The sequence below is a fragment of the Mercurialis annua genome, linkage group LG5 (genome assembly GCF_937616625.2).
Source record: "Mercurialis annua linkage group LG5, ddMerAnnu1.2, whole genome shotgun sequence".
Lineage (NCBI taxonomy): Eukaryota > Viridiplantae > Streptophyta > Magnoliopsida > Malpighiales > Euphorbiaceae > Mercurialis > Mercurialis annua.
The window spans coordinates 3,138,328-3,153,708 of NC_065574.1; the positions used below are offsets into that span (position 1 = coordinate 3,138,328).

Here is a 15,381-nt window from a genome sequence, read left to right on the forward strand (position 1 = left end):
AATATATTATAATATAAAAAATATTTTGTTTTTCATAATTTAAAAAGACATCCTATTGAATATTACATATTTTAAAATAATATTATAAGAATTAAAATTATGAGAACTAAAATACTTTTATTTCATTATATGCTAAAAATATGAATAATTTTAAAACTAAATTTAGTTAATTAAAATTTAAAGTTATAGAATTTTATAAATGTGATGGTTATAAAATTTGAAGAGTTTCTATTTATGTTTATAAGTTATAAAATATTAAGAATTTTTAAATATTATTAACATTTATAGGTTGTGAAACCAAATGTATTAATTATTTTTAACTTTTCATATTTTTAAAAATAAGTTTTGTATAACATCTAACTTTTCATATTTTTAATTAATTACAACTTATTTGTCATGAAATATATAAGTGTATATATATAGAAATCCATGCACACATATTTAATTATAAACAAACATGGTTTTTTAGAGTTTTTTTATATCTATTTCTTTCTATTTTTTCATACTTGATATTGTCTCATGCAACTTTTTCCCGCAATAAAAGAGTTTTTAATCATTCATAATAAAGTACGCTTTGAGTAAGTATCGTCTATCTTTTTGAAATTGTTTAGTTTATGTGTATGGTTGTTGTTGTTGTTGTTGTTGTATTTTAATTTATTTTAGTGACATGTGACCTAACTTGCTAAAGAATTCAAAGAAACGAGGATTGAATTCCATTGAAATATATATATTTTAGACATGAACCATACAATCGTAATTATATCATTTTAATGATAATGTTGATTTTATGAGGTTCATCAAAACAATTTAACATAAAAGATTTTATGTTTTGCAGTGAACTGATTTAAGGTTGACAATTATTTTCTATCAAATGTCTCTTTTATTCATTTAGATGACATATCTCTTATTTTTTTTAATTATATTAAAATAAACAGTATTTTAATAAAAAAATTGATTATGAATTTTAAATGTTTAATTATAATATCATTATTTATATGTTATGAAATATGAAATATTTTTGAAATTAAATAAAAGTAATTAAAATTTAATCTTATTAAATTTTTTATTGTTTTGGTTATGAAATTTAATGAATTTTAGTTAAAATTTAATGAAATTTCCTTAAAGTTTATGAATAGTTTTAATTTACGTTTAAAAGGTATGAAATATGACGAATTTTTTTTAATGTATTAAATATATGAAATTTGAAGAATTTTTATTATATTTAAAACTTATGAAATTTATCATATTTATAAATTATGATATAGAGAATATATTTTTTAAAAATTATTAAAATCACCTGCGCAACGCGCGGGCATCGACCTAGTTGCTTATAATAATTATACGAAAATCAGGCCTAGAAAACCAAAGGGTTGATATTAAAGCTAAAGTTTTGATTTTCAAATCTTTAGCTCATACAATATCATGTCTAGTTTTTGCATATTCTAAACCACGATTTGCATCACGAAAGAAAGAGTTTCTGCGAATTACTAGTCAAAACAGTACCGAAATAGCATAATCTGGTTTTCATTTTAATAGGGTCTAATGAGTCTCCAATTACATGCACAAACAGAGAACAGCACCAAGTTTTAAACCCTAAGAAAAGTTTGATAGTGTAATAACAATGGAGGAGAGAGTTAAAGCAGAAGATTATGCAAATCAGCTACCAGAACACTTGTTGCATCACATCTTCTCTTATCTTAGTATTAAACAAATTGTTCAGACTAGTGTGTTGTCAAAAGCTTGGTATCGGGCATGGAACACTCTCCATATTTTGGAATTCAATTTCTCCCACATCTTTGAGCAAAACAGAGCTAAATACATGGAAACTGAATCAACTTCCGACATAAACAGACAACAACTGTATGATTTTGCTGATCAAGTTTTGCTTACCCGGCGCCGGCAAATGATTAATTTAAAGAAATTTACAGTCCGTATGCCATGGTTTTACCTAACACCACATACGGTGTCGGCAATCGATCGATGGATTGGCTATGCTCTTGAGAGTCGTGTCAAAGAACTGAAATTTGGAGCTGGTGCATCTCACAAAGATGAAAATTTTAAGTATAGCGTGCCACTATCGGTCTTTGATTCGAAATGGATGCAGGTTCTGTCTCTGTCTGACTGCAAGCTGAAGCTGCCATTTTCTGGTAATGTAAAGTTATCTTGCCTGAAAAAAATAGCTCTTAGAAATGTCTATGTGGATGACAACTTTATCAGAGAACTTCTTGCTGGTAGTCCTATGCTTGAATATATATGTTTGCGTGAAGTTTTTGGTATCAAGGAATTAAATGTATTTGATCTTGCGAAACTCGGAAAAATCGCTATTGAAATGCTTCCTGATCTTGAAAAACTGACAATCAATGCACCAAAACTTGAAACAATTACATGGAAAATACATAAGTGGCCTTTTAGCGTCAATCTTGGTGATTCTTGCAAAAATTTATCATTCAGCCACGCTCCATTTTCAGATAAATGGTTGAATGAGCAGCTGACTAGGTTCCCTCATCTTGAAAACCTGACATTGTATATGTGCCCTTATCTACAAAAGATTGCGATTTCAAATCTTCTTGTTAGCGGGTTGTCTATAAGTTGCTGCAGAGATCTGCGTATTGTTCGGATTGATGCACCTTGTTTACGCCACTTCACATACGAGGGTGACATTGTTCCAATATTGTCTTCTATAAATTGCATCACTCTGTCAGAGGTTTCCTTGGATTTTAATTCGAAATACATGGACAACACTTGGTATACCGAACTGATTGAACTATTGGCCAATTTCAATACTTGTTTCAATGTATTGAAATATGTGTTCACAAGCATGACAGGAAGGGTACGTAACTCCATATGTATATTGCAGTCTTATAATGGTTATTAAAATTCGATAAATTTCCGTGTAACAAAGCTCTTAATTTTAAACTTATCGGTCCGATTTGTACTTGCAGCTGCAGTGGGTTGTTATTCCAGAAGAAGTGAGAAAAATGGTGGCTCCTCCGTTAAGTAATGTTAAAGAATTGAATTTTCATATTTGGTCTCAAAGAAAAGCGGAAGCCCTTCCCATGGTTCAACTTGAGGATGCTATGTCATGGATTGCTCCTCATCCCAACAGTCTATCCATATCCGTTGATCATCTCTATAAGGGTGGGGTCGATGGACCCCACCTTTTTTTGGGGAAAGAAATTTTACTTAGTTATATAAAAAAAAAAATAACGAATCGTTCTAATTTAGTATATGAATCTACCTTCTAAAATTCTGATTCAATAGTATTTGTATAGTATATGAATACAATTTAAAAATTTAATGCAACATTTGTATATTTATTATCAAAGTTTGCGTTAATTTTACATGTAGCTGTAGTAACAATAAATTGAGTTTCTCCACGATCGCATTAATAAAAAAATATTTATAAAATAAAATGAATTATCAATGTTTAATAATGTATAACTTCTTTAGAATTTTTTTAATAACATACATTGAAACAAGTATATTTAATAGTGTGAATCACGGCATAATTATATATATTTTTAAGATATGAAAATTAATGTTGATAATTATAAAAATTAATCTTATTATTTAAATTTTAATTTTTTCATATACATATGGACCCCACCATACAAAATTTATGGATCCGCCACTGTCGATAAGTAAAGTTGAGTGGAAGCTCGCTCCTATACAGTATATGACGATAACTAAAAATTAATTTTTGCTCGATTTTTTTTTTTAAGATGTTATTACACTATTCTCATAGAACTTTCTTATGTAGTCATGATCATGGTTTAATGTGCATGTAATTTTAACGGAAAAATTTAAGTGGAGGTGTGAAATGGGTTCAAACAAAAAGTATAAGTATTTCTGCTGAATCTTTTATTGTAAGTACTGGTGCAAATATTTGTCATGAGCCAAGCAACTAAATAAAATTATGTTGCAAGAGGAGACAATTCAGTGTCCAACAGTCATAAACTTCGTTGAGTTATGTGATTCCGTACTCTGTCATTGTCTGTTTCGAGCCATCGCTAACTCCACAGCTTTCTATATCCAATTGACGAAATTACGCTGTATAACTCATTTTTAAAAAGTTATACATTAGTGACTCAAAAATTAATTGTGTGCAGTAAGTAATCTCTTAATTTATTTTTTAACTTTGCATTTATACCTAAATATTTTTTGGGTACTATTTTTACCTTTACCCCTGCAATCCTTTAAGCCAAACCAAACTAAACCAGCAACTTCACCATTTCATTCCTTTTCTCTGTAAGCTTTGACATAGGTGGCGAGCAACCGTAAATCTTTAATCAGAGAGAGAGGCGGAGTAAACCCAGTGGTAGAGAAAGTCGACGTGATGGCTAAGTGGGCAGTGTTCGAGCCAACAGTAGTCCATCCGACGGTGGTCGTAACCGGCCCGGTCAAACCCGACCCGAAACCGGTCAAACTCGGAAACGGACTAAAACCGGCCCGGAACCGTACGAAATGCGGTTTCGGACCGGTTCCACATTTGTTGAACCGTGAACCAGCGGTTCCGGGTCGGAACCGGCGGTTTAAAGTTCGAACCCGATAATAAAAAATATATATTATATATTTAAAATATATATTATATCTTTATCGTATAATATATTTACTTTTGCAATAAAATATATGTTGTATTTGTTTTAGTTAAATTTTTGATTAATATTTTTATTTTTATTTTATTTTTATTTTATTTTCTTGTAATACTATCTCCGTGAGTTATTTTATTATTAAATTATATTTTTTAATAATTAAATTTTAATTTTAATTTTATTTTTTCTAAACCGTCCTAAACCGAAACCGGAACCGTCCGGTTTTGAACCGTCATGGAACCGTCTCTTAGGCGGTTCCGGGCCGGTTCCACTTTTTCTTGAACCGTAACCCGGCGGTTCCGAACCGGAACCGCCGGGTTATGAACCGGAACCGCCGGGTTATGAACCGTGGCCACCTCTATCTACGAACGACAGTTGCCGGACCTGCAAATAGGAGAGAGATTGGAAACAATAAATAAAATTGAAGACAAAAAGAAGATATTTTTAATTGTAGATCTGTTATAATTAAAGAAATTTTAGATATTGAGAATTTGAATAATGGATCAGTTGAGGATTCATGACGGATTTTAGACGGCCAAAAGTTGAATGGGGGGAACATGTAGTAAATTATGCCACTAAGATAATTTTCATGGGAACAATAGTGGCTTTCGTAATGAAGGTTTTTAAGCTGTTGGGTGCTATTAAATAACTGGTTCTGTAGCTAGTTATTGCTTGATAATATGGTAGAGTATGATAATTATTTTATATATTTTTTTTCAAATTATATATAATTATATAAAGCAACCAATTTTAAATATATATTTATTAATTTATTATATGTTTAAGTAACTATAGATCAACTCATTATCAGCTTTAGATATTAAATAAATATTTTATTATTTTAGCATATGTTTATGTAATCATGAATCAACTCGTTATCAATTTCTTATTTTAAATATACGTTTATGAATTTGTTGAAACTCTTATGCAAAATATTTTGGACAATTTCAGGGTGATAATTGAGCTAGCTTGGACAATCGCAGGGTGATAATTGATCAAACTTCAACCTCAGGGTCTTATTATTTCTTTTGGTCTGACATTAGGGTCCAAGGTGAGCCTTTTGCCCTCAAAATAAAAAGAATTCTCAATCATATTTTCTGAACTGAGTGTAGAATTGAGAGAAAATCCCAGTTACATTTTCTGTCGTTGAAGGTGCTGAACCCTAATGCCAGGTTTCTTTCTTTTTACATTATAAAGCTAATTCCTTTTTGTTTGGGTAATCCTGATATTAGTTTGATTAGTTGCTCCAAATACTTCGTTCCATTTCTTTGATTTATATTTCAAGAAATAGAAAGGTTATATTTGTGAAATTAAGATTTGCTATGATAGATTGGAGGCTAATTATGTTTGGTTTACGGAACCGGTCCGGAATAAAAAATAGCTATTCTTTATTTTTGGGTTCATCTAATAGTAACTTTGTAGAATTGCTATTCCATTTCACGAACCAAACATGGCCGGGTGTAATTATAAATCCGTGGAAAGCAAAAAGAAAAATTCACCCTAGGTTAGATAATTTTGTCTCAAAATAGAATTAGAAAAAGGTTCAAATCCAATTCCAGGTTAAATTGCATTTGATTTACTCCATATTCTGTACTCTACGTATTATATAATTTAGTAAAAGTTTATTTGCAGGTTTAAGTAAAGTTTGATAGTGTAATAACAATGGAGAAGAGAGTTAAAGCTGAAGATTATGCATCTCAACTACCACAACATTTGTTGCATCACATCTTGTCTTTCCTTAGTATTAAGCAAATTATTCAGACAAGTGTTTTATCAAAAACTTGGTATCAAGCATGGAACACTCTCCATATTTTGGAATTCGATTTCGATGACATCTTTAAGCAAAACAGAGCTAAATACATGGCGATTGAATCAACTACCAACATGAACATACAACAACTGTATAGTTTTGTTGATCAAATTTGGCTGACCAGGCGCCGGCAAATGATTAGTTTAAAGAAATTTACAGTTATTATGCCTTGGTCTTACCAAACACCATCCATGTCGGCAATCGATCAATGGATTGGCTATGCTCTTGAGAGTCATGTCAAAGAACTGAAAGTTAAACCTGGTGATTTCTTGAACAATGAACCAGTGAAGTATATGGTGCCACTATCCGTCTTTGATTCAAAATGGATGCAGGTTCTGTGCCTGTATCGCTCCAAGCTGAAGTTGCCGTTTTCTGGTAATGTAAAGCTACCTTGCTTGAAGAAAATCACTTTTGAATTTGTCGATTTGGATGATAACTTTATCAGAGAACTCCTTGCTGGTAGTCCAATGCTTGAAGATATATATATCAGTGCTGTTTCCGGCATCAAGGAATTACATGTATCTAATCTTGTGAAACTTGGAAAAATTTTCCTAAGGTTTCCTGATCTTGAAAAACTGACGATCGATGGACCAAATCTCGAGTCAATTACATTACATTTACGAATAGAAAAACATAAGTGGTGTAATAGCGTAAATCTTGGTGTTTCCTGCAAATATTTATCAATCTCGTCTCCAATTTCGGACAAATGGTTGAATGAGCAGCTGAAGAGGTTACCTCATCTTGAGAACTTGGAATTATATTTCTGCCCTAAACTGGAGAGGATTGAGATCTCGAATCCTCTTGTTAGCAAGTTGTTCATAAATCGTTGTGACAAGCTGAGTATTGTTCAGATTGATGCGCCTTGTTTACGCTACTTTACATACATCGGTGACATTGTTTCAGTATTGTCTTCTTTAAATCGCATCACTCTGTCAGAGGTTTCGTTGCATATTAATTCGAAAAACATGGACATCACTTGGTATGTCAGACTGATTGAACTATTGGCTAATCTCAATACTTCTTTCAATGTATTGAAATATGTATTCCGAAGCTGGACAGGAAAGGTACGCATGTCAAATGTTACATATACACATATATTTATATATCGTTGTTTCGTATTGGTATTTAATTGGTATATCTATATGTATGTCGCACTGAAAGGAATATACTAAAATGTTGACGGTCTTTTCTGACTGATTTTTGCGACGACTTTATCTTTGATGGATATTCCTAATAGGATATCCGTTGGTAAAGTAGATTAATTTTTTCAACGGCTTCTGTTGCCAAACTTGTCGAAATTACTAAGTGATGCTTGTCCATCGATAACATTAATAAATAGTTTCTTTTTTGCTAGTAGTGAACTGGAAACTACAAAACATCACTATTTACAAACATAGAATTCAGTCTTATATAACAGTTATTAAAATTCAATAAATTTCCGCGTAACCAAAGCTCTTAACTCTAAACTTACCGGTTTAATTTGTACTTGCAGTGGATTGTTATTCCAGAAGAAGCGAGAAAAATGGTGGCTCCTCCATTAAGTTATGTTAAAGAATTGAATCTTAAACTTTCCGGAGGAGAAGCTGTTCCGATGGCTCAACTTGAGGATGCTATGTCATGGATTGCTCCTCATGCCCAGAGTCTTATTTATACCTATCAATAGGTATTAAGTTGATTGGAAGCTCGGTCCTATACGTATTAAGTTAAGTGTTGACAATGACAAAAATTAATTTTTGCTCTAATTTTTAATTTTTCAAGATATTATTACACTATTCTCATAGAAATTTCTTATGTAGTCATGATCATGGTTTGATATGCATTTAATTTTAACCCAAATATAAATGATTTATTGTCTAACAATAACATGATAAGCATACTTGATTGAAATGTAGAAAGAATAATACAAAACCATTAGCTAGTTCATAATCAGTTCATTAGTATAAATGGTTTCAAACAAAAAGTTCAGTATTTCTGCTGAACTTTTTATTGCGAGTACTGCAGCAAATTTTTGTAATAAGCCAAGAAAGTAATTAAAATTATCATGCAAGAGGAGACAATTCAATGTCCAAATTCACAGTCATAAACTCCGCTGAGTTGTGTGATTGAATACTTTGTCCTTGTCTGTTTCGAGCCATCTCGGTCTTTAAACAGTATTTGTTCAATTCTATTACCACTTGATTCATCGTTGGTCTTTTTGTGGAAGTTGTCGATTAGTTTACAGTAAAAGTAACTAGGATTCCTTGTTTTGTAATTAGTTTGCTGTTTTAATTTATTTGGCAATTTAAATAACAAAACTAAAGATTTAAAACCAAAACAGAACCAATTAACCTCAGTTTTAACTTTTAACCTAACCAAACCAAGCAAAAACAGTATCAGATTTGGAAATATCTCAACTCCTGAAAATCCAGCTTCAGTTTGGAGTACAAAATTTGGTAAAGTTTTGGAGTCCTTTAAGTATCGGAAAACCCTTCACCTTATAAATATGTCTCCATCCGCGTCTCTAATTTGCAACACTAGAATATGGATTATCTCATAAGCAAATTCCTCGACGAAATCCTCGAGAACATAATCTCGCATTTGTCGATAAAAGACGCAGCAGCAACGAGCATCCTCTCGCACAGGTGGAGACACTTATGGAAATACATTGATTATCCTATTCTCGACATCGACCTTTCAGCTTTAATCTCCATCTCCACATACGAAAATCTATCTTCACAACCTGTAAGAAGCGAAATACTGAGTTTACTGTCGACCATCTTGGATCAACATCAAGGCTCAACCATACCCGAACTCAGAATTCGTTTTCCTTATTGCTATTCCAGCTTCAGGGGTGAAGTCGATGCACGCCCGTTAGTTTGTTGGATTAAGGCAGCCGTTAACAAGAAAGTTAAAAATCTTTTTCTACAGTTCAACACATTGGGTGGTAATACTATTACCAATGCTCGGGTATTCCGAACACTTCCTTCCAGTTTTAGTTCTCTCGTATCTCTTCGCCTTGTAGCTTTACATTCTTTATATTCTCAAACATTGATCAACTATTTTTTATTGAATTCTCCGCTTTTAGAGGTGTTATTCATTCAAAGGTGCTCCGGCTTGACAAACTTGAAAATCTACTGTCTGAACCTAAAACATCTTACTTTGAGTGATATCTCTATTGAACGTCTTGAAATATCCGCACCAAATCTCGAATCTTTCAAGTTTCAACACGAGTCTGAGCCGACTCTTCTGTTTAAAAATGTTTCGTCTCTCAAGCATATGTCTTTGGAGGGATTCGACTCTTACAGGCTTGTAGTAAGTAGTAATCGAAACCCTATTTTTGCTAACTCAACTCGACTCGCTTGCATTGACAAAACTACGCCAGGCGGATATAGCTTCTAGTCCTATCATAAACTTTCCTGTTCTGAAAAATCTCAAGCAATTGGACCTCTCAGTAAATAGCTCAAAGGTCTACTGGAACATGAAATTAGTTCAAAGGTAGGAATAAAATGGTAAAATTTAGGGTAATAGAACAAATAAATAGTTAAGAGGTCCAATGAACAAAAAATTAGTTTAGGGGTCGCATGAAAAAAATGGTAAAATTTAAGGGTTAAATAATATATAAAGCCATACTAATTTCAATATCAACTTATTTAACATGAGTCATTTTTATTTGGCCTAATTCCTTAAAACACCCCCACCTTGCATTTTTTTTTCGTTTATACCCTGACCTTATAAAAACACTATTTGTACCCAATTTTGAGTTTTTATGTTTCATTTCTACCCAAAAGCATTAAATTGTACTTTTTTCATTTGAAAAAAAGTTTAAAACAATCCTTCATTTTTAACTTATATACTATTTAGATATTAATGTTATTAATAATACAAAAATACCATCTTCTTCAAAAAATTAAAAATTATATTTTTTTAAAAAAAAATTAAAAAAATATTTCCGATTTTTTTTTACTTTTTTTTTTAATTTTTTAAAAAAATATTTCCGACAAATAAATTAAAAATAATAATAAATTTTTTAATTTTTTTTATTTTATAAAAAAATTAATTAATTATTCGGATGTATTTGATTATTTTTTAAGTTTAAGGATTTATTTGTATATTTTAAAATAGACAAAAGTATGTTTTTGTCACGACCCAAATTATTAAGCCGTGACCGGCGCTAGGGAACGGGAGTGGTAGCTCCGGAACCCGTAGCAAGCCTAAAATCAATATAAATTTTTCGCGATTAAAACGTTTTATTATATATAATACATTATCAGAAATCTTCTTTAAATAATATAATTCAATTATAAAAATATCGTATTCTTTTTCTGAAAACATTAGCGAAACAATTCCTAGAAACCAGGGTCTTACCGAGCGATATCTCATATCCAGCACCGCCCTGTTTCTGATCACAAACATCACCAATTCCATTCACGGTAATTGGTATCAAATTCAAACGGATAAACGCCATCTTTCTAAACAATTCATTTATAAAATTATATCAGAGTTTACTTTTCAAATACCGTTTGAAATTGAATCGTAAACCTTATACTGACACCTACTGACTACTGCAGCTCTATACAAACTCGTACTTTGTGTAAGCCAAAAGGCTGCCGACACAAAGGAGATGGTCTGTCTGATCCGACTCCGGTCACCTGAAAGGAAAAACTGTGAGGGGGTCAGTATTTTGGGAAATACTGAGTGAGCTTGCAAGTTACTAACGGTATTAATATAAAAATATAACATCGCATCTTAAGAAGACAATAATATAAAACATATAAACAAGTATTTGATCCGTACGAAACTAATATCCTAGCATGCGACACATCTCTCGAATAATCATATATCATTCAACCCAATCGTAAATATCAATTGCGAGTCCAACTCGCTGGTGGCCCAGCCACTAGATACGGGGACTTCCAGGCTACACCGTAGCCGAGTTCACTCTCGTATCGAAATCATATACCCAATCGTAAATTTCATATTCATCAACAGCACCCAGCTGTTTCAAGTCATTTCTCAATGCAAACATACTAGACTGACTCAATACTGGTGATCACACAGCCTATTGACACCCAATAGGTAGCTAGTTTCTTCGGATCGCATACTAGTTCTCGCATATAGAAATTAAGTAAACATATAACATTTCAATCAATTATATGTAATGCGATGCGTATAAACAGTATATATATCTATATAAAATAACTTTAATATATAATACACGAAAGTAAAGTGCAACTCACAGTGACCGCTATCCAAAACCGCATAATTATAATCCCGTAAACGTAAGCTCCATACGTCGTTTGATTTATTAGCTACTCCAGCTCGTCGGTCTGGTAGCTCGTCGATATGTCAGTTACCTATTCGAATCACACATACGTTTAATTTATAAACGTAAACTAATGATCAAACCCTAGTTGTAAACTTTGCCTGATATGATCTTATTCTTGATTCGATTTTTAACTTCGATAATCTCTTAATAAACCCCTTCTACTTAGTCGAGGTAATTGTCGTATTCATTATCGATTTCCAAACATAGGTTACATATGCTTCAAAACCTAAACATGTTTGATTTGCTTATCGTCCGTCATTTTTTTCGCGTTTTTGGAGTCCGGAATCACTTGGCGGGTCAGGGCACGTCGTGCCGGACTTCGGCACGTCGTGCCCATCAAGAAAAGGGAGGAGCACGACGTGCTCCCTCTTGGCACGACGTGCCTACCTTCAAATGAAGGGAGCACGTCGTGCCACCCTCCAGCACGTCGTGCTCAAGCCATTTTTGGCTTGGCACGTCGTGCTGCCTTGGGGAACGGGTTCAGCCTCGTTTATCATAATTATGACTCCGTAGCTCGACGTTACAACATCCACAACCATTTCTTCAAGCTTACATATCATTTTAGCATAAAACCCAACTCAAAATTCATCAAAAACGACTACGAAAACATGATTACAACTCATTCAAAACGAACAGCCCTTTACCCTTCAATTTAAGAGACCTATAACCGATTCTTACCATGAATTGATTCCATGAAAATATATAAAACCCTTTCCTCTTTCCAACGCAACAAGAATCGCTCAATTCCGAGTCCGAACGATGGAGTTATGTCGATTTTAAGTTTGATCGCGTCGCGGGACTATGTCGCACGTCGTGAGACATTGTCGCACGTCGTGCGACACCCATAAACAGCCCCAAATGTTGTCTCGACATGCTTCCGACACCCCTAACTCATTCCGACATGTTTCTACATCAATAATACACAAAATTCAACTCAATAACCATCAAAAACGTCAAAAACGACGTGGTTACGATTAGTTCGATTCGAACTCGACGTAACAGCCCTATAATTATCAATTTCAGCAACCAAAACATCAATATTACCTTGAAATGAAGCTTAAGGTTGATAGAGCTTTCAATTCCTAAGAGATCGTCGCGAAAATCGCTTGAATCGGACGTCGAACGGAGAAACGGCGGCGAAACGATCGTGATCGATGAAAATGGAACCTCTGGATACTTCTTTTCCTTTTCCTCTTCTGATTCCTATTTCTCATTACTTATAAATTGGCAAAAATGTCACTTTAATCCCTCCTTTCTTTAGTTTAAACCATTTCTCTTTTATACTTTTTAATTTAACCAAACGGTTAAATTATTCTTTTAACTCAATTACATACGTATTATTTATATTAAGATAAATAATACTATCCCAAAATTATTATATTCCATCAATATCTTTTAATTACTATTTTCGGGCTTTAATTGGCTAATTTGCACTTTAGCCCTTAAACTTTTCAAACTTGCGATTTAGCCCAAAACACATCCGCATCCAAATTTTAAAAGGTCTCCGATTGACCCGAAACTTTTACCCCAAATACTATAAAACATTTCGCGGAGTTTGGCGAAATAATTTTCATTTCGAGATTTATATGGTTAAATTACCACTTTAGTCCCTGAACTTTATTTTGTGACTTTTCTTAACATTTTTCCTTTCTAACTCTAATTCCAACTTTAGAATTGAAATATAATATTAAATCTGTCGCAATAATCCTTTTCGAACCCATCCTGCTAAAATTTTATATTTATCTTAATTTCTCGGAAACTCTTCCGATATCGCCACTCCGGCGACTCGACACTGGACACGTGGTCCAATTAGACAATTTAAATATTTTGGGGTATTACAGTTTTAAACTCTTTTCCAAATGAAAATAGTACAATTTAATGCTTTTGGGTAGGGATGAAATATAAAAATCCAAAATTGGGTACAAATGATGTTTTTACAAGGTCAGGGTATAAACGAAGAAAAATTGCAAGGTGGGGATTTTTTAAGGAATTAAGCCTTTTTATTTTCTATTTGGCTTGATTTTGAATGTAAAAGAAAATCGTTTAGTTTGTAAACAAACCAACTCGAATAATTTTAGTTGAATTATTTCACATTCTAATAAATTTAATTCGGTTCAGTTTTAAAATAAAATAAATAAATTTAGATCGGTACTTATAAGTTATATTTATATTAAAATAAATTTAAAGCCTAATTACTTAAAAACCACTCACATTGAATTTTTTTCATTTACACTCACACGTTGAAAAAAAAAAACCAATTGCACCCATTTTTGGATTTTTAGGTTTCGTCTCTACCCACAACAGGGGTGCAATTAACAATTTAATTAATTTAAGGATGAAAATATTAAACACTACTAAATAGAAGGGTTATATCATATATTTTTCTATTTGGAAAAATACGAACAAGTCTTTCAACTTTAAAAATATTTAAATAAATCTTAATAATTAATTGTTTTTAAAAAGTTTATCAAAAAATTAAAAAACACTTCTGAGACCCACCACCATACTTTTCCGATTTACGAACATGTCACATAATTTTTTTAAGTGAAGTTGTTCAGACAAGCCGGCAAATGATTAGTTTAAAGAAATTTACCGTCATTATGCCATGGTGTGCCCAAACACCACCTACCGTGTTGGCAATCGATCAGTGGATTGGCTATGCTCTTGAAAGTCGCGTCAAGGAACTAAAAGTTGTAGTTTGTCCATACGCCAACGATGAAAATATGACGTATAGCATGCCGATATCTGTCTGTGATTCAAATTGGATGCAGGTTCTGTACCTGTATAATTGCAAGCTGAAGCTTCCATTTTCTGGTAACGTAAAGCTATCTTGCTTGAAGCAACTCACTTTGGAAACTGTCTATGTGGATGACAACTTCATCGGAAATCTCCTTGCCGGTAGTCCTATGCTTGAAGATTTAAGTTTGGTTGAAGTTTTTGGTATCAATATGTAATCTTGTGAAACTCGGAAATATCAATATCCAATGGCTCCCTGATCTTGAAAACCTGACATTGTATTTATGCCCTAATCTAGAAACGATTGGGGTTTCAAATCCTCTTGTTAGCGGGTTGTCCATAGGTGGTTGTGAAAAGCTGAGAAGTGTTTGGATTGATGTGCCTTGTTTACGCGACTTCCGGTAACATGGTGATGTTGTTATGATATATTCTCCGGAAAATTGCTCAACTCTGTCGAAGGTTTCGTTCGATTTTACATCGGAAAAAATGGACATTATTTGGTACATCAGACTGATTCAACTACTGGCCAAATTCAATACTTCTTTCAATGTATTGATATATGAGTTCACAAGCCAAACAGGAGAGGTATCCATGTCAAATACTACATATATACATTGCTGTTTTATATTGGTATGTTATTGGTATTATCGATATGTTTCATTGCCTATGTTCCACGGAAAGGAATATACTGAGATGTTGACAGTCTTTTTCTTCGATGGATAATCCCGATAGGATATCCATCGGTAAAGTAGATCAAGTTTTTCAACTGATTACGTTGCCAAATTTGTCGAAACTACTAATGGATGCTTGTCCGTCGGTAAAATCCATTGGAAGATAGTTGTTTTCTAGCAGTGAACTGGAAATGGCAAAATGTCGTTTTTTACAAATGTAAAATTTAGAGTTTTAAAACATTTATTAAAATGGAAATAAACACTAAA

At 32.7% G+C, this 15,381-nt stretch overlaps 3 protein-coding genes across 3 annotated transcripts; all 3 read left to right on the plus strand.

The window, feature by feature from the left end:
* Positions 1-1,621: 1,621 nt before the first annotated feature.
* LOC126680700 (putative F-box protein At1g58310) lies at positions 1,622-6,234 on the plus strand. The gene is made up of 6 exons (XM_050375869.1): positions 1,622-2,830; positions 2,943-3,143; positions 4,265-4,366; positions 5,636-5,643; positions 5,705-5,764; positions 6,225-6,234. The coding sequence occupies exons 1-6, from the start codon at positions 1,622-1,624 to the stop codon at positions 6,232-6,234; spliced, it is 1,590 nt and encodes a 529-aa protein (XP_050231826.1).
* LOC126680007 (putative F-box/LRR-repeat protein At4g00320) lies at positions 5,662-8,201 on the plus strand. Its single transcript, XM_050375032.2, has 3 exons — positions 5,662-5,764; positions 6,225-7,466; positions 7,895-8,201. Exons 2-3 carry the CDS (start codon positions 6,255-6,257, stop codon positions 8,063-8,065), a joined length of 1,383 nt encoding a protein of 460 aa, XP_050230989.1. The 5' UTR covers positions 5,662-5,764; positions 6,225-6,254; the 3' UTR covers positions 8,066-8,201.
* A 721-nt stretch (positions 8,202-8,922) lies between these two features.
* LOC126680701 (F-box/FBD/LRR-repeat protein At5g53840-like) lies at positions 8,923-9,780 on the plus strand. Its single transcript, XM_050375870.1, has one exon. It carries the CDS (start codon positions 8,923-8,925, stop codon positions 9,778-9,780), a length of 858 nt encoding a protein of 285 aa, XP_050231827.1.
* The last annotated feature ends 5,601 nt before the right edge of the window (positions 9,781-15,381 follow it).